The sequence below is a fragment of the Cavia porcellus genome, unplaced genomic scaffold (genome assembly GCF_034190915.1).
Source record: "Cavia porcellus strain 051 isolate PalLab524CR breed Dunkin Hartley unplaced genomic scaffold, mCavPor4.1 scaffold_7, whole genome shotgun sequence".
In the NCBI taxonomy this organism is placed as follows: Eukaryota; Metazoa; Chordata; class Mammalia; order Rodentia; family Caviidae; genus Cavia; species Cavia porcellus.
Window position 1 is genome coordinate 62,070,261 of NW_026947490.1, and position 27,423 is coordinate 62,097,683.

Consider the following 27,423-nt stretch of genomic DNA (forward strand, 5'->3'; position numbering starts at 1 on the left):
TGTTTTAAGTTTTTATGGATGAGTTAAAAACAAATAATTGTCATGGGCCGCAAACTATTCCAAAAAGAACTGGTCTGACAATGATTACAAATGTTCCCACAGTAATTCATGGCACACATTCCTCAGAGGTGTGCCCTTCACCAATGTCACTCCCTAAAATGATTGACAGCTCTGTTCATCCAGTAGATAAGCTCTGCGGCCCTGCCTTCCACCCAAGTGCACAGGTCTCTCACACAATGAGAGGAGGAAGACAAACTGGAGTCAGGAACAGGATGTGGCTACACCAGGACACTGTAATGGCAAGTGACATAAACCAAGCAAACAGGCTTACGCATCGTATGGTTTCTCTAAGACAAGAAACCCAGAGTATAAATGCAGAGCAAAATAAAAGATAGGTAACAGGAGGGAGGAGACAGAGCATTCTCAAATGGGGATCAAGACAGAGGGTGAGAGTGGGGAAGGAAAGGAGATGAAAAAAGGAAATAAGTTATGTACATGTAACAACTCTACACCAGAAATATAAACATTATGTACCACAAATATGTACTAATAAGAATAAATTTTAAAAAAGAAATTTAGGGAGATTTGTTATGATACCTCTATATTCCTTTACAGTTACAAGGAGACCTACGATCACCTCTTTGGTTTGGTTTTGTTCTTTTTTTCAAGGCAAGATCTCACTGTGGAGTCCAGGCTGGTCTCCAACCCATAAGCCATATTCTCTGCCCCACCTCCCAAGTACTGAGACTGCGCAGGCATGCGTTATCACATTCACCTGGTCACTGCAAATGCTCCAACTTGCGCAGGTTCCAATTTAGTTGAAAGCATAACCGCAATGCTACCTTAATCACATCAGGAACCACAGGTGGATGGATATTCACTGTTCTAACTACAGAAGCAGGAACTTGAGAGGCTGGGGTACAGCTAGTGCTAGAGGACAAGACCAAAACCACAGATTTGATTCCCAGCCACTTAGAAAATAAGTTAATGTATGAAAAGGAAGAATGAAAAAAAGAAAAGAAAAAAGCCACAGTGCAACAGCTGGGCCCTCAGTGAGGAGCGTGTACTGCCAATATTCATGCCCTGATCAAACCAATACACTGAGAAAGGTGCACCTCATTATTAGAAATCTTCTACCCTGCTCTAGAATAGTTTCTTTAATTAATACTTCTTCTACAAAGAGGACAACAGAAAATATATTATTAAATATATTATTAGCATTCCCTCATAAAAGCTGCTACTTCATCATAAAAGGAATTTCTAACATTTAAAAAAAGCACTGAGGCAATAACCTTTGTGTATTAGTGCCCCTCCCTGCCTCTGCTTCCTTCTAAGCCTCTTTTATTCTTCCTTTAATTATCTGGATATTCTGGGAAAAGCCTCTTGTACACGAATTAAACGGCTCCAGTAATTCTGCAGCCAGAATCTCACACAGAAAGCCTCTATCTCAAACAGGTCTCAAACAGTGAGTTCATGTCTTCTGCTTCTCATCATCTGGTTTCTTTGTAAGCCCACGTTCAACCTGGTGCAACAGTGATCTACCTTGGAGCACTACTTGGAACACACCATGGTTTTGGTTTTGTTACTGAACTTTGCCTAGGACCAACGATGTCAGTGAAGGATGGGAGTTACTTGAACGTTTGAAAAACCAGGTAACCTAAAGTTCTTTTCACGCCCAAGGCCTGCGTCCCTGCTCAGCCCTAGGAAATGTTCACTTCTGCTATCTGCGACACTCTTACCGTTTGTCCCTAATCTCAGAAAGCCCACATAAAAGTGGGATTAGAGAGACTACCTTGCATAAATACTGGCATTCTGAGTACTTAAGAACTAAATTAAGCCAAGTGCACACACACACATTTGCAGTCTCAGCTTGTTGGGAACCTGAGGCTGGCGGACTACAAGTTTGAGTCCAGCATGGGCAACTCAGTGAGATTCTACCTCAAAACAGGGGGGGAAAAAAAAAGAAAGAAAAAACACGGTTGAGGACCCAACTCAGAGCAAAGGCCCTGGGTTCAATGCACAACACCACGCGCACGTGCGCACCCCCCCTACACACACACACATGCCCTAAATCATCCTTCCTACAAGAACAACAGCTGAACCCACAACCTGAAGGCCATAATTACACAATCAATGAACTCAGCACATTTGATAGCAGCATGAAAAGTTCTATACAAAGTCCTAACTTTGATGAATTTCTATTAGGCTAACAGATAATGAAAGTCAATTATAAAATAATGCTGTTAGGGGCTGGGGATTTAGCTCAGCGGCATAAGCGCCTGCCTTATAAGCAGGCAGTCGTGAGTTCGATCCCCGGTACCGATAAAAAGGAAAAAGACCAAAAAAAATAAATAAAAAAATAAAAATAAAAAATAAAAAATAAAATAATGCTGTTAGTAATTCATAAAAGCATTGAATTGACATTAGGAATAAATTCAGGTCTTGCCTAAGAACAAGGAACCCAGACAGTCTGAGCCTGGAGAAAAAACATGAAGAACTTTTAGAAAAATGGTTTACTATCAGGCGAGGTGATAATGCCTGTAATCCCAGTGCTTGGGGGACTGAGAGGTAGGAGAATTGCTGGAGTTCAAGGCCACTCTGGGGTACAAATTAAGTTCAAGGCCAGCTTGAACTGCATAGTGAAAGTCAGTCTCAAAAAGACCCCCCCCAAAAAAGGAAAGAAATAAAGAAAAGAAGCATGGCTTATTAGAACCCCACATCCCCCCCGAAAAAAGAAAGAAAGAAAAACAAACATTGCGCATACCTATAATCTTAGCTGTTTAGGAAACTGAGACAGGAAGACCAAAGTTCTAGGCCAACCTGGGCACATTAGTGAGATCCTGTCTCAAATTTAAAAAGGGCTATGGAGGAAGGTACTAGCTATCACTAGCTGGTATTTTACATGTTAATAGGAACACAATGAAGTGTTCCCAATAAAGCAGCAAGAAGAACAAAGCTGAGAGATTAAACAAACAACAACAAAACCAGACATAGTACTTCTGTGCATATATACTAAAATTAGAACACGCGAAGAACATTAGTGTGGTCCCTGCACAAGGATGACACGCAAATTTGTGAAGCCTTCCGTATTTAAAAAACACCCAGACTGCAGTGGTAAAATTCATCAAGGCCTTAGCCAGGCATGATGGCACAGCCCAGTCTCAGCTCCCCAGAAGGCTGAGGGTGCTGGGTGCCCTTGTATCAGGAGTTCAGGGTCAGCTAGAGCACAACAAAAGGCTTTCTAGAGCCAAGCTCAAAAAACAGACCAGGTTTGCAATAGTCACTAAAAAACTTAGGCCCAGGTGGAAGGACACTGGGCAGCAGCCACCGAGCTGACAGCCTCCACAGGCCCTTGAGCCTTGCTCCAGCTCCACCCAAGCATGTCTGACAAGCCAATGAGCCTGAGAGGAAGAACGTAATGAGGTCAAAATAAGCAGGTGAAGCCAAGAGGATGATCCCATGCCTTCCAAAGCAAAGGTCCAATAGGACAGACAGGCAGGGGAATTGTGGGGAGGCATGTGCAGCCAGTAAGAACTGTGCATTCCACAAGCTCTGCCTCCTTCTGTTTCTTTTAACTATTTACCCTTATAAGATGCACAGACATCGGGTCGGGCTTAGGTGGCTATGCTGGCCCTTATCCCCTCCACGTCTACATATGATGGAGGACAGCTGGCTGGGAGGATAGTGAAACCCTGCCCAAGCTACACGCATTCACCAGCCTTCCTATCCTGAGGAGAGGCTTACACTTACTAACCTCAGTGTGGCATTCATTTATCCCTATACCGACAATGAGACCACTGTCCCAGGCAAGCACCACAGAGGGTCTAAGAGTAAGGTGGCCCTGCCCTCAGAGCCTGGCCACAGCCCAACCCACCCCACCTCCAAAAGCTACTCAAGTCAAGAGAAGCTTCAGCCTCACTGAGAGTGGATAAAATTAAGTGGAGGTGAGTGATGTCGTGCAAACAGAAAATTCACCAAGCTCTCTAAATGAATTTTTAAAAATTTTTAAAAATGAATTTAGTAATTTTAAATCTTTAAAAATTTGGTAATACATATAATGCATGACTTCCACTGTTAGGAAAAAATATACTTAAAGAAGATAAAATGATTTCTTTCAATAATACAGCTATAAAAACTTGGGAAAGTTAACAATGATAACAGATGACAAGAATGAGAAAACAATTTGGAATATTCCATTTCTCAGTAATGTAATTACATTATCACTTGTGTGCTTTGAAATAAGCCAAATATGGTGGAACACACTCATGATCCCAGCACCATGAGAGGCTGAGGCAGGTGAACCGCAAGTTCAAGCCCAACCTGAACAACTTAGTAAGATCTTGTCTCAAAACAAATAAAAAAGGCCTGATGGTCTAGCTCAGTGTGAAAGCTCTAACTCTCCAGATAAAAACAAAACAAAACCACTTTCCGGTGGTTAGCTGACAGCAGATCTGGGGGAAAAATGCATAGGCTGTGTCTGGACCACTCTGGAACAAGAGAGATGTCGACACCAACTCGGGTTGCATCAAAAATTGCACAACAGCCAAAGAGAAGCCATCTACACTGAAGTGAAATAAGACAGAGAATAAGTACTTATCAAGTATTTTTGAGTTTACTGTGATATATTTTTTAAAGGAAAGCTCAGCTGAACATGACAGCAAAACAATTTGCTCAAAAACTAGCCAGTTGGTTGGGCGTGGTAACATACATCTGTAACCCCAGCGCTCCAGAGGCAGAGACTGGAGAATTGCCATGAGTTTGAGGCTGGCCTGGGCTACAAAGTGAGTTCAAGGCTAATCCTATCTCAAAAACATTTAAAAAAAAAAAAAAAAACAGCCAGCTGGGGGTTTGGAGGAGCCTGCAGAGAGTGCCCAGGAGGGAGGCCAACTCAAGCCTAGCCTGAGTAATCTGCCAAGATCCTGTCTCAAAATCCCACGAAAGGGCTGGGGATGTAGCGCAGTACCAGCACACTCGCCCAGCATGTGCAACGACCTAGGTTCAATACCCAGTAACACAAGAAAGAAAAGAAACTAAGAATGTGAAAGGAGCACGAAGTTGCTTTGTCCTTATTTTTACACGAAGAAACCAAATACTATAGTAGATGAGTGGGGTGTACGAATATAATTTTTAAAGGTAATATATCAAAACTAACCAACAGACATATTTAAAAATTGTACTAAGTTAACTGAGGTCAAATTGAGTCAAAATCAGAAATTTCAGAAGAATATCCAGTCCTTCCAGAGAGATCAAACCGGAGTGTGAAGAAGTCCTGGGTAGGCCAATGTGTAGGAAACTGCACAGAAGAACATAGTGAAACAAACGTGCCCACTAAGGCAGGCAGCAAGCCTGAGACCACAGCCTGCAAGTTAGGAGAAGAAAACAGCGGCAACCACAAGAGGGCAGCCTGTCGGTGAAAAGCCCCAACACAGAGCTTTTAGAAAACAAACAACTTCTAACTACAGAGTCCATGGAGTCATATTTAGCTGATAAAACCATAAAGATTGAAGATGATGACTGGAATAAAAAAAAAAAAACATAAAGAAACAAGAAAGCAATAACCTTAGACTAATGATTACATGCGGGTAAAGCGTCAGAAAAGGGATTTTTGTCATGCCTTGTATTTTTCTATTTCTTGATCTGGGTGGCAGCTACAAGGGTATGCATCTTATAATCATTCATTAACGTGAGTGCCACTCGGCTCTGTGTGTCTATGTTTCAGTTTACAATAAGAAGTTTAATACTTACACACACAGCGCAAAACCCCCTCAAAAGTCCAAAGGAAAACTGAAATGAAAAAAATACCTGAAAGAATACAGAAGAGCACAAGATAGATGAAAAGTTACTAGATGACAATGAATGTAGTCATAAAGACAGTAAACCCGATATTTAGTCAACAACGTAAGTTCAAAACATGTAAAACTACAACTCACAAAAGAAAAATCACTGCACACAACAGGCAGAAACTTTTTAAAATACATCTCACAGAAACTGAGTTACAAAATAAAGATTTCTAACTGAAATTTAACTTATCTAACATTATCTTTTTCCTCAACATAATCTTTAACATAATAATCACAATAGAAAAATACTATCAGGTACCCTATCTTATATTATTCCAGATTCAAAGAGGAAGAAAGAATTTTGAAAACCGGTTTTCAGTATCTGTAGACATGTAAGCAATTCCTTTCACCTGCAAGTAAAAATATCTCTACTTTCTTCAGTTTATAATTTACTTTTCTGTTTATAATTTAATGTATTCCAAAGCTTTTGTAAATGAAGGGAACAGGAGTAGAATAAAGGGTAAAGAAAGGGGAGGAAATCAAGATAAAACATACACAGATACAAATCCTGTACAATGATTATGAACATTTGTATATCTTAAAATGTATCAATAAACTTAATCAATTTTTAAAAAATCAATGTATTCCAGTGTTCCATCAGAGTATGGCAGAGTGAGTGCTGCTACTAATGTTTCCAATTATTGGTTTGGTTATGCATGCATTTTTATATATCATAAAAATACTAAGGGGGGGGCTGGGGATTTAGCTCAGCAGCTAAGCGCCTGCCTTGCAAGCAGGAGTCATGAGTTTGATCCCTGGTACCGATAAAAAAGGAAAAAGACAAAAAAAAAAAAAAAAACTAATGGGGCTGGGGATTTAGCTCAACAGCATAAGCACCTGCCTTGCAAGTGCACAGTCGTGAGTTCAATCCCTGGTACAAAAAAAAACTAACATTCTCACACTGTAATTTTAGGTTCACAAAATTAAGTGTTTTATTTACTAATAAAATTACAAACAATGTTATGTTGTTTCTACACAAAAAGTCCTTGCTTACTAGTCCTATACTAGTATAAAAGGTAAATACATGAATTGTTTTTTATCTTCCCTAGTGAATGACGTAAGCACTATAAAAAATATTGAAAGCTATTTATATTGCTTTTCTCTCCCCTATATATTAAACACATTCTCTGATTTTGGATAATCAATAAAATTTTGTGTGCAGTTTATAATGCTACCATGAATAACAAAATTAAGAGCTGTTTCACGGCCTTTTTATTGTTTGTTTTTGAGTACTGGGGCCTAAATGCAGAGGCTCTTGTATTCTAGGCAAGTACTCCACCACTGAATACTATTTCTATTTTTCCCATTCAGTAAAATAATGAAGTATGGTACAATTCTATGTGTGATGAGAGACTCCAGACTCTAAAGACATGAAGGCTTTACAATATGTGTTCATACAGCCAAACTTATATTAGGAATTCCTCCTTTTTTTCTGCTGATTAGAATCAAATCGCCCAACGATGAGTCTAAGATTATATTTAGCTAAAAGAGGGACAAAACACATTACTTTGGTACAATAATTATAAAACTAATGGAGGTACGGAATAGCAGTCCAAAATGTAGGAAAAGAGGCTTCTCATTAGTGTCACAAAACCATTCTGTGTGGTGAAAGTAAGCATTTAGCAGTTAAGCATCTCAAGGCCAACCAAACAACTGTGTACAGCTAGCTGGAACATCAAGCCGACATAGGGTGCACATCTACAATCCCAGCACTCAGGGGACTACCTCACAACAGAAGACCAGCTGGGCCCAGGACTCAATCCCCACTACCAGGGAATCAAATTAAGACCATCAGAATCCGCTAACCTCCAACCTAGCTGCCCATCCAAACAATTCAGAGACAGAATGAGAATTTAAAAATGAAAGACAGGGCAGCCTGAGAATCATTTTCCTGAATATAACTATGAATTCTGTGTCTGATATTAGCTGCAATACCTAGGACTATAAGAAAAGCAAAACAAGGGGCTGGGGATTTAGCTCAGCGGCATAAGCACCTGCCTTGCAAGCAGGCAGTCATGAGTTCGATCCCTAGTACCGATAAAAAGTTAAAAAAGAGCAATGAAAAGCAAAACCCTCAAAGGAAAACAAGCAAACCAAACCAAACCAAACTCTTACCTAAAACAGGCAGTTTCAACCTGAAAAATATACTGCAGAGTTGTATAAGTGACGTAAGTTAACTGCATCTATTACCAAGTGATCAAAGGTTAAGTATACAGGTTCGAAAGTTTAGACAACAGCTGTGAAGATAGTGGGATTCATTATGACGCCCATTCTGCTTGACTATTATCTACTTTTGAAGACCTATAATGTCTCCAATGTTTTGGTTTTGTTGGTTTTGTTCTTTACTGTTTTGTTCAATTTTATTATAACTAATGATATAGGCAATTCTATTAGAGATAGCGGGAGGCATTATGGTAACCATTGTTGATCACCTAGTATTATGCTTTTACATTATCTATTACGTCCACCCTTTTGATTTGACTGACTGTTCTGTTATGTCACATTTGGTTCTACTCTCTTCCAAAAAAGTAATAAGAACTGTGGGAGCAAGAAAACCCAAAATGTGTAATTATCATTGTACAAAAGAGAGGAAAAGAAAGTGCTCTAAATGATATAACTGCATGTATATTTAAGTGTATAAGATAGATAATATTACTGAGTTTTGTTGGATCATTGAACAGAACTGTTTGCAGTCTCACTGATGGAATGTCCACTTTGTAGGCTTTAATTTTGTAACTTGAACAATTGTTTCTGAGATGACAGAATGTAATTCATTAACTAGTGATTTCCTACTGTTTATTTTTTTCTATAAATCTGTATAACTTGTACCCTTTCTCTGCTTTTTTTTTTTTTTTTTTTTTCTTTTTCTCCTTAAATAAAATTAAAAAAAAAAAGGTTAGGTACAACTGACAAGCTTTTTATAAGAACTCTATTTAAAGAGTTTTATAAGAAATCTATTTAAAGGCTTTTTTGTAAGACCCTATTTAAAGAAGGACCTTTATACAAAGCGCTTTGCTTTAGGAAAAAATTAAATATTTTCTTAATGTTACTAAATACTACAGTAAATACATAAAGCATCTCATTTCATCTTTGCACTAATAATGTAAATAGTGTAAACAATTCCATTTAGTGGTTAGGTTTTCTAACCAGAGGACCAAATCCTAGCATTAAAGGAAAATATTACATAGACAAATCATAAAAATGAGTTACTCTGGCACTGAAAAAGTACCAACCCTAACTTCATTTTACTTCCAATTGCTCTGCTTTAACAAATTTTATTACTTAGCATAGGAAAAATTGGGTAGAATTACTCAAAAACTATTTCTTATTGTTATCAACCTTTTTAAAAAAGTCATTACTGGAACCAGGTGCAAGGGCATGCGCTGTAATGCTAGCGTTCAGGAGGCTACGGCAGGAGGATCACTAAGTGCAAGGCCAGCCTGGACTATTTATTAAGCTCAGGACCAATCTACACTACACAGAGAGACCCTGTCTCAAAACAAAAACAAACACACACTAAAACTTTTGAGTTATTACTGCAGATCTAACATTCAGCTCAATAATACACTAATTAATAATTTATTTGACATTACCATTTGGAAAATAATTTTTAAAACCAGTAATTCTATCCACTGTGAAAAGAAAAGCATAGGGGTTGCAATGTCGCTCAACTTGCCAAACAGCTGCAAGGCCCTACATCCAACTGCAGAAGAAGGGCACACATAGGTGTATCCTCACATCAGAAACTGCCTGACCTTCCTCCACGTCTAAGTCTCTGCCACATAATACTCCCTCGATTCTGTAGGAAATAATTTGGTTGAAAAAAAGCAGGGGTAGCTCGCCCATAAACACAGAATGGATAAGATATTGTATTTTTATGCAATGGAGAGCTACTCAATTATAAAGAAGTACAATACTGAGGATCTTGCAAGTAAATGAATGTAACTTGAGATCATGCTCATGGGTGAAATGGTTCAGACTCGTAAAGGTGAACACCACGCTGTCTCTCTAGTATAAAAAGCTGAAGAAGGAGTTAGTGGGATTCAAAATGTACTATTAGATACTGGGAAAGTGATAGGGGAGAAAAGATCTAAAAAGAGGACGTGATAACAACTGTTAGTTTCCTATTATCTTATTTTGAATTCCTGTATCGTTTTCATTGTTTTGTTAGGTTTGGTGTTCTTCTGTCTAGTTTTGTTTGATTTTATGTCTGATGGTATGGGTAGCTATTTTGAAGGTAAGATATACTATGGTAGTCATTGTTGACTTCCTATTATCAGGTTTTGAAATCCTGTATCACTTCTACTATCCTGTTTGGATTGGTTTTATTCTGTTCAGAGAAAGAATGAAAGAAAGAAAGAAAGAAAGAAAGAAAGAAAAAAGGAGCCCCCCATTAGTATATATAAAAATGCATGCATAACCAAACCAATAATTGGAAACATTAGTAGCAGCACTCACTCTGCCATACTCTGATGGAACACTGGAATACATTGATTTTTTAAAAATTGATTAAGTTTATTGATACATTTTAAGATATACAAATGTTCATAATCATTGTACAGGATTTGTATCTGTATATGTTTTATCTTGATTTCCTCCCCTTTCTTTACCCTTTATTCTACTCCTGTTCCCTTCATTTACAAAAGCTTTGGAATACATTAAATTATAAACAGAAAAGTAAATAAATTATAAACTGAAGAAAGTAGAGATATTTTTACTTGCAGGTGAAAGGAATTGCTTACATGTCTACAGATACTGAAAACCGGTTTTCAAAATTCTTTCTTCCTCTTTGAATCTGGAATAATATAAGATAGGGTACCTGATAGTATTTTTCTATTGTGATTATTATGTTAAAGATTATGTTGAGGAAAAAGATAATGTTAGATAAGTTAAATTTCAGTTAGAAATCTTTATTTTGTAACTCAGTTTCTGTGAGATGTATTTTAAAAAGTTTCTGCCTGTTGTGTGCAGTGATTTTTCTTTTGTGAGTTGTAGTTTTACATGTTTTGAACTTACGTTGTTGACTAAATATCGGGTTTACTGTCTTTATGACTACATTCATTGTCATCTAGTAACTGTTTTCATCTATCTTGTGCTCTTCTGTATTCTTTCAGATATTTTTTTCATTTCAGTTTTCCTTTGGACTTTTGAGGGGGTTTTGCGCTGTGTGTGTAAGTATTAAACTTCTTATTGTAAACTGAAACATAGACACACAGAGCCGTGTGGCACTCACGTTAATGAATGATTATAAGATGCATACCCTTGTAGCTGCCACCCAGATCAAGAAATAGAAAAATTTCTATGATTTGTTTTTCCCTATAATACAGAGAGGATAGATATACATGTAGAAATTCACGCATGAGAAGATTTTTTTAAAAAACTATTTATGGGAACAGATTATATAATGCAAGATGTAATGAACAGATACTCTGAAGAAAAAGAGACACTAAGAAACCCAATGCTAATTTTGTAGCATTATAATATAAAATCTAGCAATACTATTATTCACTGATCAGAGTGATATTAGTCTAGTCTCTTATGTTCAATGTCAGCATATGCAAAGATAAGGACAGTTGGGGCTGGGGATTTAGCGCAGTAGCATAAGCACCTGCCTTGCAAGCAGGCAGTCGTGAGTTCGATCCCCAGTACCGATAAAAAAGAAAAAGACAAAAAAAAAAAAAAAAAAAGATAAGGACAGCTACTACGAAGAGAATAAGAGATGCGATGCTAGTTATTATTGACTTCCCCAATGTCAGATCTTGAAGACCTAAAAAGCCTTCATCATCCTGTAATGATTTGATTAGTTCTATAATATGCAGTATGTATTTAATGTGTGTGAAGATGGGGACAACTATTTGGAAGAAACTATAGACAATTAGATAGACAGTGAAGATCTCCAGTGGACTTGCTTTGAAATCTGTATTTCTTTAAATTCTTTTTTTTTTAACTGTTTTGTTCTGTTTTGATATGTTTAATCTTACCCTTTTTAAGATATAAAACAAGTGTGTAGGACTGATAACCGTATTATTAAGGTTTTGTTAGATCATTGAGCAGAACTGTTTGCAGTGTCACTATTTCAATGTCATTTTACATACTTTAATTTTGTAACTTGAACAGCTGTAATACAGAATTACAGAAAGAGGGTCGTGAGTTCAATCCCCAGTACCGGAAAAAAAGAAAAAAAAGAGTCTGGGGGTCCAAGCCAACACAGTAAGAGGAACACACACTAAGGAGGAACAAGAATCATCACTACTTACAGACTGGGATAGCTTAAATAGAAAACCCAGAAATACAAATATTAGAAGCAGAATCAGATAACGGTGCTGAAAAAGATTTGTATACAAGAGCCAGCTGCATTTCTCTGCACTAGCAGAAAACAGAACAGGAAAATATACAGAGCACATTCTCTGTAATATTATCAGAGGATATGAAATCTCTTCAAAGAAAAACCAACAGAAATACTGTTAGGAGATCAAAGAAAGATGACCGACACATGGCTGTGACATGCTTATGGGTAAGAAGACCTAATCCCATGAAGAGGCACATGCTCTCCAAACGAGCAGATTCAGTGTGGTTTCAATCACTTTATTACTGCCTTTCTGTTTTTAGAAACAATGGAATCACTGAAGCAGCCAGGAAAACTTTATTATCAAATTAGTGACTGCTATCGTCCTCTTTCCATTGCTGTACCCCTTTTCTAGTATGTGTGCACATGTGCATGTATGTGCTTTGCCCAGCACTATTAATCACACAGTAAGCACAAGGCTCTGACAGATCACTCTTCTCTTAAAGAGTCTGTACTTGTGTCTTGAGGAAGAATGCAGTTCCAGAGGGAATGGCTATTCACTGGTTGGATAATTCCTATAAGATCATCTAGCACTGAAAACTTCACCACGCTTACACTTGTGTGACTTAGTCCCTTCAACTCCCTAACACTCAAGTTTAAGAATTGTTTAGGCCAGTGCTGACCCAGGATGTCCTACTCTGGACTACACCGGAAAACTTTCTGCATTGGAAACTGTAGTCACACAGTAATCCGGCTGAGTCAGCTGCTCTGAGCCAAGGGTACAGCAAGGTCACCTGTGTCCCATACCCTGACCCTTACCTCCCAAGAACACCTAAGTTATGGAGAATGACATTGAAGCAAAGAGGCAGCCAGCTACCCAGAAGAAACTGCTGTCTGACAGGCAGTCTTCCTCCTTAAACAGAGGGCACTCGAACCATTCACAGTGCTTCCTGGTAGGTCTCAGAGACTTCAGAATGAAAAAGCAACACGATGCTGTGCCTTCCTCAGGTAAATGTGCTTCAATACAACAAGTAAATAAGACTCATCTGCTAGGCAGATGAAGATGTATGTAAAGATCAAAGACATGCCAGAATGTTTAAAAAGAAAAGAGTATAAGACCACTTCAAAATTCTAGCATTATTAAAAATGAGGCTCTTTACACTAAATCAAGAGCCAGGTCAACAGTCACCGGTTAACAAAGCCACCCAGCACACCCGGGACAGAGCAGACCAGCACACAGCAGAACTTACTTTTTGACTTCTCGGAGCAGCATTCGGATAAGGATGGACTGCAGCGGCTCAACCATCAACTTTCTCCACATATCCAATGCTAACTGCCAGGAAAAAGGCACCATCAAGACTGAGTTATGCAAGTTTTCAACACGTGCTTGTAATTTTTAAAGTACAAAATATTCATCAAAAAATTAATTTAAAAAAATCTATAACACTTCAAGTTTGTTTGTTGTTGTTGCTGTTGTTTAAGTTTTCTGAGACAGGGTCTCACCATGTAGTTCAGACTGGTCTTAAACTCACTAGCCCAGGCAGGCCCTGAATTTGTGGCACTCCTCCAGCCTCAGTCTCCCAAGTGCTGGGATTACAGGTGTGCACCACACCTAGCGACACTTCAAGATTCAAATGAAAACTGAAGAAAAATCAACTTCTGATTTAAAATGGCAATGACAGGGGCTGGGGATTTAGCTCAGTGGCATAAGCGCCTGCCTTACAAGCAGGCAGTCATGAGTTCGATCCCCGGTACCAATTAAAGGAAAAAGGCAAAAAAAAAAAAAATAAATAAATAAATAAAATGGCAATGACTTTAGAAAACTTTGCTTAAAAAAATAAAATAAAATGGCAATGACATCCCAGGTTTTTGCAAAGGGAGGCATTAACATTAATTAATAAAATTAATTACAGAAATATCTGACTTTTATAAAAATGTTTATCTACTGTTAAGTGTGCTGCATAATGGATAGGCTATAGAAGCCAAGACACTAATAGAAACTAAGGATTTTAGCTAAATAAAATACTTTGATTTGGCTGTTGGCTGATTTTCAAAATTACAACATATCTGACACAAACATAAACACTACGAAGGTTAAATTACAGAGCAACACATCCCTATGCTTACAACCTAGTGTAAGAATTCCACTTCCCCATTCCCCTGCCCTGTACGTTCCACTCCTCCCTCACAGGTCATCTCCATCCTGAATTTTAGGTTAAATTATTCCCTGTGTATAATACTTCTAACAAATGCGTGTGCATGCTCAGGCAATAGCTTACATTCACCATTTGTGATCTGATAACAAAGTCATGTATATCTTCCTACATCTGATTCAAAACTAAACTGTTACTGAACCCCACCAAAATGAAACACACGGTCACAGCTCAATCACTAACACTGCTCTGTGGGATCCTATTACGAGTTCACCATGATTTCCTTGCTGTTGATGTGTGCTTAGGATTCTAGTTTCCTGCTATAGAATACTGCTGCTATTCTTGTGTTTCCCGGCCCACAATCACAAGAGACTCCTGTTACACAGCTCCAGGTTGAGGGGCCAGGTTCAAGCCACGAACACAAGCAGCTTTACCACACTGAGCTAAATGATTCTGCAGCTCCACCCTGACAGTGACGGATGAGAATTTCATGGCCCTCATCTTTGACAACAGGTACTCCCACGTCTCACTCAAACTCTGTTGGTCTATTGAATGTGAAATGATGTCTCCTTGAGATTTTAACTGACTTTTCTTACATGAAGCTAGGCGTCTTTTTACGTTTATTATCCATCCTATATTCTCCTGTAAAATATCCATCCATTATTTTGTTCATTATTCTGTTAAAGTTTGACTCATTCTTAATGAAACAGAGGAGTTCTTCACTGGCTGTGGAAATTCATTCCTTGACTGTCACAAACTATGGTCTGATATACCCAACTTTTCAGTTTATTCCTTGTATGTTTCATAATACGTATTTGAATGTGCTCTGATTTATTCATCTCCTCCTCCAGTTTGCATGTGTCTTTTAAGAAACTCTTCCCTGTCCAGAAGTCAGAAATACACATATATACGTGTCTCTCCTTTGCTTTCCAGAGTGACACTTTAAGCTTCAGTAGTTTTCCCATGCAGAATATCAGTTATTGTAGCACCAAACCCTATTTTTGGCTTGACTCTTCTCTGTTCCCAACCTAATCACATCAGTTGTTTCTAGCCTCTCTACTCTACTTCCTTAGGTAACATTTTTCTGATCCACTGCTAAGCACTTTTACAGTTAAGTAGCAGCAAGCGTGTTCCCACAAAGGCCACACTTATTTTGCTTTGTTTTCCTTGTAAATACCATGGTCAGGGGATAAGTAACTGTAGAGTGGATTGGGATTTTGTACCCCTGGAGAGAAACAGGTAAAGTCTTTGTGAAAGGCACAGCAGCAGAGCTATCAGAACTCAGGATGCACTTTGACACACACACTCCACCCAGGACCATTCTTCACAGGCATCTGTTCCCATACCAGAAGACAAAAGACTTTCTTTATGGTGTCATACAGCAGTCACTCCATTAGCGTAAGATTTTTCTCTATTTTACTTACTGCTGTATTCTCGCCTCATAGAACAGTGCCTGATACTAGTTGAAAAATATTTAATGAGTAACCAAATGAACAAAGATGTTTACCATGTGCTGTCTTAATATTAAGGAGTAGCTTAAAGCTCTTGCAAAAGTAGTATATAGGCATACTGAAAGAAAGCAAAAAGGCAAGAAACACAGGCTGTAGGTCCTTCTGAATGGTCTAATACCACTGTTTAGGACATATGAGCATGTCGTGTTGGTGCACACCTAGAACTGCAGCACTGGGGTGGCTCAGGCAAGAGGATCACCATGGTCAAGGCCAGCATGGGTTACATAATGAGTTCAAGGCCGGCCTGAATTATATAGTGAAACTGGTCTAAAAAATAAATAAACAATAAAAAATATAAATTAACATCAGAAGTATAATATGTGGTGCACAGTGGTGCACATCTGTAATCCCAGCACTCAGGAGACTGACGCAAGAGAATCACTGCGAGTTTGAGACCAGTGTGAGTTATAAAGTGAGTTCAAGGCCAGCCTGAACTGCACAGCAAAATCCTGTGTTAAAGACAAAAAAAAAAAAAAAAAAAAAAAAAAAAAAAAAAAAAAAAAAAAAAAAAAAAAGATAATGCTGTGTGTACATATAATATTTACATGCAAAAGCACACGTTAAGTTCAGGAATGCTACAAACTGAATTATTTCCAGAGATGATCTCTTAGAAGAGAAGGGAACTTGATGGTGCTGGTATAGAGGGAAAGTTTTAAGCAAAATATTCACTTATAATTCCATTAATAAAAAGCTACTACCAATTGATTTTTTTCTCCAGTGATCTTTCTATGTCCTTTTATTTCTACAGTTTATTGTATTAAACATAATGTATCAAAATTTTTTCTAAACCATCTTCTCCTTCGTTACAATTTTTGTGAACCACTTTCTATTTTTTCATTTGCCTACCTATCTAACAAAATCATACTATCTACCAATCTTGCTCAATGCATGATTTTTACTGTTGGATGTGTGAACTTCAATCATTCACCTGTTAGTTGAAATATTTTAACAATGAATGCAACAGATACTTTTTTTATTTGTTTGTTTGTTTTTGTCTTTTTCCTTTTTTATCAGTACCGGGGATCGAACTCATGACTGCCTGCTTGCAAGGCAGGTGCTTATGCCGCTGAGCTAAATCCCCAGCCCCGCAACAGATACTTTTAAACATGTAAGCCTTTTCTCCCTTATTATTCTCCAAGTACAGGTTACGAGACATGTGATTTCTTAGATAAAAGGTATTCAACATTTTAAGGTCTACGGAAGGACACTGATCAATTTCTTTGCAAAAGAAATACATAATTCCTCCTAATGCTGCATCTTGGGTGTTTATCTCCATCATTAAAGTGCATCACAATTTAGCATGAATTTCTGTAATGAAGTGACATCCGTTCTCCTTCCCTACAACCTTCACTAGGCCAGGCACTTCCTGCCTGTCTGTCACTGAATGCCCAGTGCCTGTCATTCAATATGTACTAACTAAACTTGTACAGGAACATTTCAACATCACCATACACAGTTTTCCACAACTAAATCTGCATACTATCTCAAGAACTAGGATGAATCATTTCAACTGAGTAATTTACTATCTTACTGCTCTTTAATTACTAAATTATACCTGTAGAAATGGTTGTATTAGATGTTCTCTATCATTTAATAATATATTTGTGGACTAAAAGATGTAAGTACGGTATAAAATCAGCCAATTATGTTAAACTAGCATATCTGCCTTTATTGTGTTTGTCTTTAGCCTGGATAGAAAGGCCTTTAAAACTGATTTTTTTTAAGAAAGCATCTAAATGCATTTTGTTTTGGTACTGTATTCATTCAATAAAGTATTTAATTAGTGCTAAGTGCTAACTGGACCCTGTTGCTAACCCCCAGCAAGCAATCATATTCTAGGTAGGGTTAAACCCCCAGTAAAATTGCCATATTGCACATGTCTTAAAGAAGTTTGAATGTTAAATTGTATATTCACTTTTAAAAAAATTATTAAGTTATCATAAATTTATTAGACCCATAAATTTCCTCTTTTCACCTCTTTGTCTTTTCTACTTTTTTACCATAGGAGTCTCAGTGTTTTCTAAATAATTTTTATGAATTTTTTCCCCAAACTATAGAATCACTGACCCATTCATTCATCCACCATAAATTTAATTACTAAACTAGTGACTCTCACATCCTTTCTGTTCTGCTGATATCTAAAGACTCAGGAAACTTTTAAGGTGCTCACTTTTCCAACAATTTATTAAGATGATCAATTTTGTGTCCTTAAAAAAGTTGAAACAAACTATCTCAACACATGAAAAACATAATTTTGCCTGCAGTCACTTAAAGAGTTTATCATTACCTCTCCTATCTCCATGAGTGGCTCATTCATATCTACCCCACCATAGCCATACTGAAGGTCAGCTTCAGTCAATTTATTCTTTTTAATATACTGGGTGTTAAGATACCTGAAAAATAAAATAACAGTAAAGTCAAAATCAGTAAGAAAATAAGTAACTTGCCACTTTAGAACAATAATTTTAGGTTATTAACTACACAACAGCTCAGTAATGAACCACTTAGCGGCTCACTCTGAGGGTCCCTCAGGCAGTGCGTTTGTTTACATGTGGACTGTGCTGACCATTAGTTGCACAGTGTCCTACCAACCCATCCATTCTTGTTGACAAGAGATACACTTGTACATCTGTTTATTAGTGTTATATTGACTATTTTTTGCATGCTTCACTTAGAATATTGTATTTGTCTTTGACATCTGTTTCTAGTGAAATCTAATAAGTTTGGTTATTTTCTTTGACTAATCTGTATTTCTTTTCTTTTCTTTTTTTAAATTTTATTTTCAAAAAAATAAACCATAATTTTGTGCTAGAATCCATAAAAACTCTTAATGTAAGTACATTAGATATACTTTTTTTACTTCTCCAGAACTCAGTGATTTTCCTTTACAATACAAAACAGACAGGCCTGGGACACTGAGACCGCTTAGGAAGAAAATGGCAAGGGGGGACAAGAGAAAGAACTGCAAATGGGAGAAATGTTAGCAGATCAGAAAAGCCTGTGCTACGAAATGGAAAGACAAAAAAGACCTCCTTATCGTCAACTATTCATAACACAGAAACAAGAGCTTGAACTTGGAGAAAGGAAACTAAAGCATTCCAGCAGTGTGTCATGATTGTAATAACTCTATAGATGGTGTTGACAGGGGTGACCAACAGCAAAAAAGCATCCTGCAATCAAAAACCAAAGAAAAGCATATGAGTATGAAATATGCGTACATTTTCTGACCAAACAATATGGAACTTGTTATTTTTCCAAAACAAGAGAGTTCAAAAAGTCATTTGCACCAGGTGTGGAGGCACACATCTGTAATCTCAGTTCCAGGGAGGCTGAGGCAGGAGGACTGCCACAAGTTTTAGACCAACCTGGGCTACATAAGTGAATTTAAGCCAGCCTGCACTACCTAGTGAGACTGCCTTTTTTAAAAAGTCATTTACAATTTAAATTAGGTCTAATGGACTGAATAACTGATGACACACAAATCAGGCTGTCCATCATCAACATCTTCCCCATTCCATTTAGTGGGAAGACAGTTCACTGAAATTAATACCGTCCACAGGAAAAAAAGGAAAGGCCAACATGGTAGTATAAAATGTGTGTTCAAAGAAAGACAATAATGTGAAAAGAACTCAGAAAAAGGCTAGATACTACAAGTACTACTGTCCAGACTGTAACATTGTGTTGTGTATCGAATGTTTTAAGATATACCAAACACAGAAAATTTACTGAATTTGATAAAATTGTCATTTTTATATATTCTAAAAATTAATACAAATATGCAATGTTTGTTCCTTATATATTTAAATAATTGAATTGGCAATTCCAAATGAAACTAGTTATATAAAAATTAGAGATACAATTTAAACATTAAATTATTAGCTTAACATCTCTCTGCAAGGACCTCAGAGAAAAATGAGTAAAACCTTTAAAGTAGAAAAAAGTACTATTATCAGTCACACAAAGATGGGAGATTTTACACTAAAAATCACTGATACCTTTATATTCCTTGTATGCTTATTCAAGGGTCAGACCTAAACTGCCAGGCAAAATGGTAGTGTCTGTCTGCCTAATAATCCTAGCTCTTGGGAGGCTGAGGCAGGAGGAGCACTATGACTTTGAGGCCAGCCTGGGATACATAATGAGTTCAAAGCCAGCCTGAACTACATAGTGACACCTTGCTCAAAAGGAAAAAGATACACTGGAGCTCTAGGGTTGAAGCTTGGTGCTAAGACCCTGGGTTCAAGTCTTAGTACTGGAAAGAAAACAAAACAAACAAAACGGAGATGAAGACACAGTCCTAAAATATAATGTGTAGAAAGGATGCCATGTTCTCATACATCCTTTCACCACCCTACACTTCACTATGGCCTTTAATGCTCACACCTGCAAACTCTTCATCTGAAAAGGTCTGCCACTGTGTAGCGATGTCAGTACAAGTATCTAGGCAATGACCATCAAACCCGGAGAAACAACTAAACATCCCACTCCTGGACTTCAATGTAAGCAGCATATCCACAACCCCTTCTACCAACCACTTCTGCTGCTACATCCACAATGATCCAGACTCTAGACTCCAAGGCCTGCCATCTCAATATGCCAGTGGACAGAATGGACTGCGCAGTCACAGAATTCTATCAGTCCTCTCTCCCAAATGCCACTGTTCCCTTCCCCTCGGCACTCCCTGACACTCTCACAACTTCTTGATGTGTTTCAGCTCTGGGAAAAGCAATACTATTGAGGGAGAAAGACAAAGGGTGAGAGGATGGCTCACCAATGGTAACCTCCCATTCCAAAGATGCTAAAGGCTGCCCCAGCCCAGGTCTCAGGCCAAACCCAGCCTGCAGGCCTTCCCTGACCCATCTTCACTAATCTTAACTTTCTGCTTCCACAAACCAGCTAGCTAATACACAGCTGCCTTTATGGTGTTTGCTCAGAACACAAACTTGCCAAAGCAGCCCAGAGCCACATTGTAAAAGCCATGAATGTCAGGAAAGAAAAGTAGCCAGGAACAACTCTTTGGATTCTGTCATGTGTCAGCCACAGTCCTATGTATTCTACCTGGCTGAACATGATGAGGTCCATGTGTGGTACTACTATGACTCTCATTTAATACTCAAAGGAACTGTTAGGAGGGAGGATCAAGATCTCAAAGGTCATTCTGCTTGGAGGTGATGAGCAGACACCCTCCTATAACCGCTACCGCCCTGGGACTACATCCCAGGTACTCTGCTATGCACCGAGGGCAGAAGACGGAAGTCAGCACTGCCGTCCCTGTTCACGTGATTTACACATGCTGCAGAAATAAGAACAGAGACAGAATCTCAACAATGCCCCGTGTGTCTGAGCATCAGGACCTTAATCACCCCCTTCTCATTTGTGTGTGCTTCCTGTACTGAAACTTTGGTCCAAACCCTATCTTTCTGTTCAGTGGCACTGTGGCTATTCTGGTGAACCTATCTAAAACATTTGCCTCACTTAACTCCTTTCTCCATCCTGCTTCTAACCAGGCCTTCATGTCCTCTTGTCACATTACTTCTTTTACCTCCAAAGCATTCATTCACCCTCTAGCTGGTGTACAACCATCTTATAACCCTCTAGCTTATGTACAACCGTCTTATAACCAATCTCTATTTTTAATTTCTGGCCTCTCTTAATTCATCTCAAAATGCTGCTTTCAGATGTCAACTTCCTGTTCTGAATTGTACAGTAATTCCTTACACCTTCATAATACTGTTAGTGTAAACCTCTTAACAATGTGGTAAATCACCTAAGAAACAGCTGCTAGATCTACAGATTAGCTAACTCACTAATCTATTGCAAAGCTGTATCTGTGCACTACGACAGCTGCTTTGATGTAGCTCTGCACGTCTCACATCAGATAGGGCAAGTCACTATTCTTTCACTCATGGAACAAAATTCAGTCTAACTCACAGCAACTGTAGCTTTTGCATTTCTGATTATAATTCTTGATGATATCAGTTAGCAGGCTTTCAAAATGAAGTCAGAATTTAAAACAGTGTAAGGATATCGATTTTACTGCATTTTATGTCACTGCAGTATGTCGTAAAAAAATTTAGTAACCACACATTTGTTTGTAAATAAAGACAAATGTTCTAGGAAACTGTAAAATGAAATAGCTTCCAACAGTTCTAAAATAGTCTACACTCAGGACCGGGGGTTTAGCACAGCAGCATAAGTGCCTGCTTGGCAAATTCGAGGTCGTGAGTTCGATCCCTGGCACCAAAAACATTAAATAAATAAGTAAGTAAATAGCCTACACTCTACCACAGAGGAAATACCTGATTGCAGCACATGTTCTACTGAGTAGTTAATAAAGTCTTGCTTTGCTGTAATATAACAGCAATACAAGTCAATATAGTACAATACAATAGTAATTGTTAAAAACTACAGTTTAACCAATCTCTCTTTCTCTCTCAACAAGGTCACATTAATTCACTCAAGCTGTCATAAACTCCTGGGCTCAAGTGATCTTCCTGCCTTCTCCCAGTGGCTGGATCTACAAGGTGTGTATCATTGCACCAAGCTTAACTATGCAGGTTTCTTTCCTTTTCTTTTCTTTCCTATGCTGGGCACCAAAGCTGGGTCCTCACACATGCTAAGTAAGTGTACTCTACACTGAGGTACAGCCCCAGTCCAGATAACTTTGAAACCTCTAAGAGATTCAGCCTTGTGGTCTACCTAAAAAATCCTATTGTAAGACTTGTTCTTAGGCTCCTGCCTACAGGCAGGTAAGAGCTATCTGTTCCCAAGTTCTCCACTTAAGTACTGGACATGGCCACTAATACAGACATGCAGAGGACTGGGGAAAGGTGGCCAGGGTCACTGTGTGTATTTAAAATCTAAATCCATTAAGTAAATAATGCTGTTGAATATCCATCTCACAAACTAAAACTAAATACGAGACCAAAAATTATTTCATAAAAATACTTTTTTAAAAATAGAAACAGGGGGCTGGAGATTTAGCTCAGTGGCATAAGCACCTGCCTTGCAAGCAGGCAGTCTTGAGTTCGATCCCCAGTACCGATGAAAAAGACAAAAAAAAAATAGAAACAAAACTGACTTTTTTTTACTTTATATTATGCTTTCCTTATAAACTGAGACTAGAAGCAAGAGATAACCTGGATAATCTACCAAGCAAGCAATACTGCTGTGCAGTTTTCATTTAATTACTACCAACTATGTCTTCCTTGAAAGTGATTTCATCACTTATGCTACCAATATGATTAAATAAATAATGATCAGACACCTGAGACCATAATCACAGAGTCCAAACAAAACACTGTTAAAAGAATCCCATGGGTGTCAGCACAGAGGCTGTGCTACGCACACAGCCAAGTTCCTAATGTCTTCCAAGAGTGATCAAATTGGCACTTCAGAACAAGTAGTTCTCCTGATAGGACAAATGAGAAATCAATAGCTGCAAGATGAGTTACTGGAACATAATCATCAACAGTCCACACAGGAAACGACAGGGTAGAGATAGCACAGGAGTGCAAAGGACAAGAGGCAGGTAAGAGCTCTGTTGATGATGTGACAACAGGGGTCAGGCGGACAGCACAAAACCAAGCACCGCACAGCTGAATCTCCGGGCTCCTTGTATGCCACTATTCAGATAAACCGGTTCATACTGGGGGCAAGTGTGTGTACAAATCCGAGCTCAGAATGAAACATCTGCAAGAGTACCATGGTAACTCACCTCACAGCAAAACAATACAACACAGAACAATGCCTCCGAACCTTATGCCACCTGGGATAAACATATATATTTTCAGTTATTGACACACAGGTTGTCACTAAAACCAGGAGTATAAAGATGTCCCAGGGAAAAAAAAGTGTAGAATAAGAAAAAGGATCAGAGCAGAATCTAATTGACCAATTCAGACTATATACCCAATAAAGGTAAAATGAAATGATTATGATAATGAGCTTTGGAATCAGACAAATTGTGGACTGCAATTCTGCCTTTCAACCATTGCCTGTTTGAACAGAAGTGAAGTCAACAACCTAAGCCTTCAAGAGATACCTATTACCTTGCAAGTTTGTGTGTACATACCCATGAATACATCTATTTCCTCCACCAGTTACTAAAAGTTAAAACACCTGTGTGACAGTACTAACTAGTACAACACTAACCAGATAGGTTGTCTCAACACTCTTCAAGGATGAAGCAAGAAGATGTACCACAAATTCAAGGCCAGCCTAAGCATCTTCAAAACTACTCAGCAAGACTATTCCTCAAAATAAAAAGGGCCAGAGATGCCAGGTGTAGTGGTACACACCTGTAACCCCAGCACTTAGGAAGTTCAAGCAGGAGGATAGCTGTGAGTTCAAGGCCAGCCTGAACCATACAGTAAAACTCCATCACAAAAAAAAGAAAGAAAAGAAAAAGAAAAAAAGGCTGGGGATTTAGTTCGGTGGTATAGCGCCTGCCTGGCAAGAATGAGGTCATGAGTTAGATCACTGGAACAAAAAAGAAAAAAAAAAAAAAAACCAGCTGGGCATACATGCTGAAGATGTAGCTCAGGAGGAAGAGCCTCAGTTCAATTCTCAATACCAAAAAAATAAAGTAAAATACATATGGTACACAGAAAGGCAGGAGAGTTGAGCAAATTGTGTCCTATTTAATAAATAACAAAGAACAGGAATACACTACATCTTTACTGAAATTCATAGTGAAGGAGGGATCCCACTGTGTAGTCCAAACACTGCTTCCAGCATCTCTATGCTAAAAGCCCGCTTGCTCCCCAGGAACGAAAGCACACAAGCACACTCCAACACACTCATTCTTGCCCTTCAAATTCCTCTACAGCCCAGGTAGGGAACTGCTTTTTGTTTTTGTCTTCTAGAGTACTGAGGATCCAATCCAGGGCCTCATTCAGGTGCTCTAATACTGATCTATACTCATAGTCCTTAGCTTGGGAATTCTGATAATCTCACCTTGGTAATTAAGAAAGTCAAACATCAAGATGCTTACTACATAACAAATACTGTTTTATAAAAGCCAAAGCCACAGCAAACCTGTGCTTGACAGCAACTGGTCTCTAGTTTTATTACACTTTGTTCTTCTAAAAGACACTGGGCCACTGAGAGACAACTCTAGCTTCTAAGTGTGGTGTGATGGCACATGCTGTAATCCCAGGACTGCAAAGGGTTAGGCAAGAGGACTAAATCAGAGGCCAGCCTGACCACATAGGCACCTGAGGCTGAGGCTGCAGTAATGGACAGGAGAATCAATGAGGCAAAGAGAAAAAAGAAGCCTAGAGAACTAAGCATTGCTCTCACAATGCAGCAGTGCTGTAAGGCACGCTGGGAGCGCACAGATAACGCCTAGAGACCTGCTCAATTAGTCAGCCTCTGCCAGTGTGAACGTGACACTGGACACTCTATGTCCTGCACCACAGTGCATGAGCAAAAGGACGACTGCACTGGTCTCAGGCCACAATCACCCCAAGAGCAACACGGGTTAAAGATCAGGATGTTACATGTATCTGCTATTCAACAATGAACACAATCTGCCTTCATAGCTTCCACAAAGACAGCCATGCCACCAGAGGGATGTTCTAATCAAGGATGATGCACCTCTTCGACAGGAGCCCCTGGCCATATATTGTTTATTAAAGTCATAGCCATCTTAGCCTGTGTACTCCAGCCTGAGATCCTCTCAAAAAGATCCCCCAGGGACGCATCTTTCAGAACCACTCCCATGCACCCACACACAGATCAGCGAGGATCAGCACAGCGAAGACTCAAGCAGGAGGGGCACAGGAAGGGAGAGGGAACAGCTGAAGATGGGGTTGGAAATAGTGATTCAGAAGAAGGACAGATGTGAAGCAGTATGAGACTCTACGTGAGTGTGTGTGTGTCTGGAGGACAGATGGCTCACACAATCATGTTTCCCTGAAATACCAGCGCTGAAACCTAGAGCAGGTAAGAACCTAGGAAGGGACGTGAGCTAAGATTTACCCCAACTTCTACACTGAACTCTATGGAAATTTAACAGCACCTATGGCTCGAAGCAATGTAAAGAAATATTCAGAGCCAGGCTACTAAATACAGTATTAGTTTTCAGAGTAATTTTCTACAAATAATACGGCTCCCAAATACCCACCAGACCCAGACTGGACCTTCCCCAGTGGAGGGGGACATCTACTTAAGAAGCAGTGGATTAATTCTGCATGTTTCAATACAAAGTAATAAAAAATCGTTCTTTTACTTATTGAATGCAGGCAATACTGTATAGATTGTCAAAACTTAAAAGGCACACTTACCTATATAAGCAGTCCATATAATCTGCACCCTTGCTATATTCTTCCCAATACCTATGATACATAACAAGTACTTGTTCTTCAGACTCTAGAACTTTCTATATAAACAAAGAAAACATTTTTATTTAGAAAGTGCTAATCATTTTCATTATAAAATACAGAATGTATCAAAACTCACCTTCAAAAATAAGTACTTAAAGCATTATAAATTACATTCTCAAATTATACTTTAGCTACCTCCAGTACAAATGAAATAACTGGGAATCTAGGGCATGGAGTGCATGCCTATAACCTAGCATGCAGGAGGCTGAGGCAGAGGTATTCCTTGAGTTTGAGGTCAACCTGAACTGCCCGGTGTCTCAAAAAAAAAAAAGTTGAAACCAGCAAACATGAGCCTAGGATTTGGAAGGGAGGCCCGCCATCATATAGAATAAATTATCTCATGGCAATATAAAAGGACAAAACCACATATTGATCTGATTTTGTCTTTGGAACAGAATATGAAGATCAGTTTATAACAGAAGATATTAATTCTACCAGGATTATGTTTCCTTAAATCCATTACTTTTGACCAGCCCCCAAGTGATATCAGTCTATCAACTCCTTATTGCTATGAATAGAAATTGATGCCTTATCCCCAAAATGAGATTTTGTACATTTAACAGACGGCTATTACTTTTAGAAAAGTAAAAATCAACTGATGGCCAGGGCTATGGTTCAGAGGCACAAACATCTCTCTGGCAAGCTCAAGATCCTGAATTTGATTCCCAAAACGAAAACAAAACAAAACAAAAAAAATCAAACTGAAATCTCAGGTCTACTTTTTTGAAGAATTTATTTGTTGAAAAAAAATTTATTTGTAAACCATGTCTATTATCCCAGCACTATTGAAGACTAAGGCAGGAGGATCACAAGTCCATGCTCAGCCTGGACAACTTACCGATCTAACTCAAAATAATAAAAAAGGGCTGAGTCTGTATCCCAATGCAAAGGCCCTCGTCTCCTCCCCAGTGCCCCAAGACATAGTGTAATGGAAATCTAGTCTGACCATAAGAAAACACACTGGTCTGGAACTCAACAGATACCAAGTTCTGTAATCTGTTTTCCCATCAACTGTCCCATGACCTGAGGTGAGCTATGACCTCAATTTTTATCTAATTCTCTGATGAAGTGCCACGCTTTTTTTTTTTAAATCAGTACCAGGGATTGAACTCACGACCACGCGACGACCACGCGCTTGCAAGGCAGGTGCTTATGCCGCTGAGCTAAATCCCCAGCCCCTAAGTGCCATGCTTAATAAATCCAGTTTTGTTTTTGTTTTTGTTTTTTTGTTTTTTTTTTTTTTTT

At 38.6% G+C, this 27,423-nt stretch overlaps 1 protein-coding gene and 1 non-coding gene across 7 annotated transcripts in view; one reads left to right on the forward strand and one right to left on the reverse strand.

Moving 5' to 3' along the window:
* Positions 1–27,423, reverse strand: part of Cul2 (cullin 2) — a 99,796-nt gene that overhangs the window by 29,586 nt on the left and 42,787 nt on the right. For all 6 annotated transcript variants that reach the window (XM_063253686.1, XM_063253687.1, XM_003468623.5 and 3 more), the window contains 3 exons: positions 26,080–26,174; positions 18,078–18,183; positions 13,377–13,459 (listed from right to left, as the gene is read on the reverse strand). In XM_063253686.1, the coding sequence (XP_063109756.1) occupies positions 13,377–13,459; positions 18,078–18,183; positions 26,080–26,174 (284 nt within the window). The remainder of the gene's footprint in view (positions 1–13,376; positions 13,460–18,077; positions 18,184–26,079; positions 26,175–27,423) is intronic.
* Positions 2,992–3,094, forward strand: LOC111756447 (U6 spliceosomal RNA). The gene has a single exon (XR_002790938.1). It is a non-coding gene; the product is annotated as a U6 spliceosomal RNA (small nuclear RNA).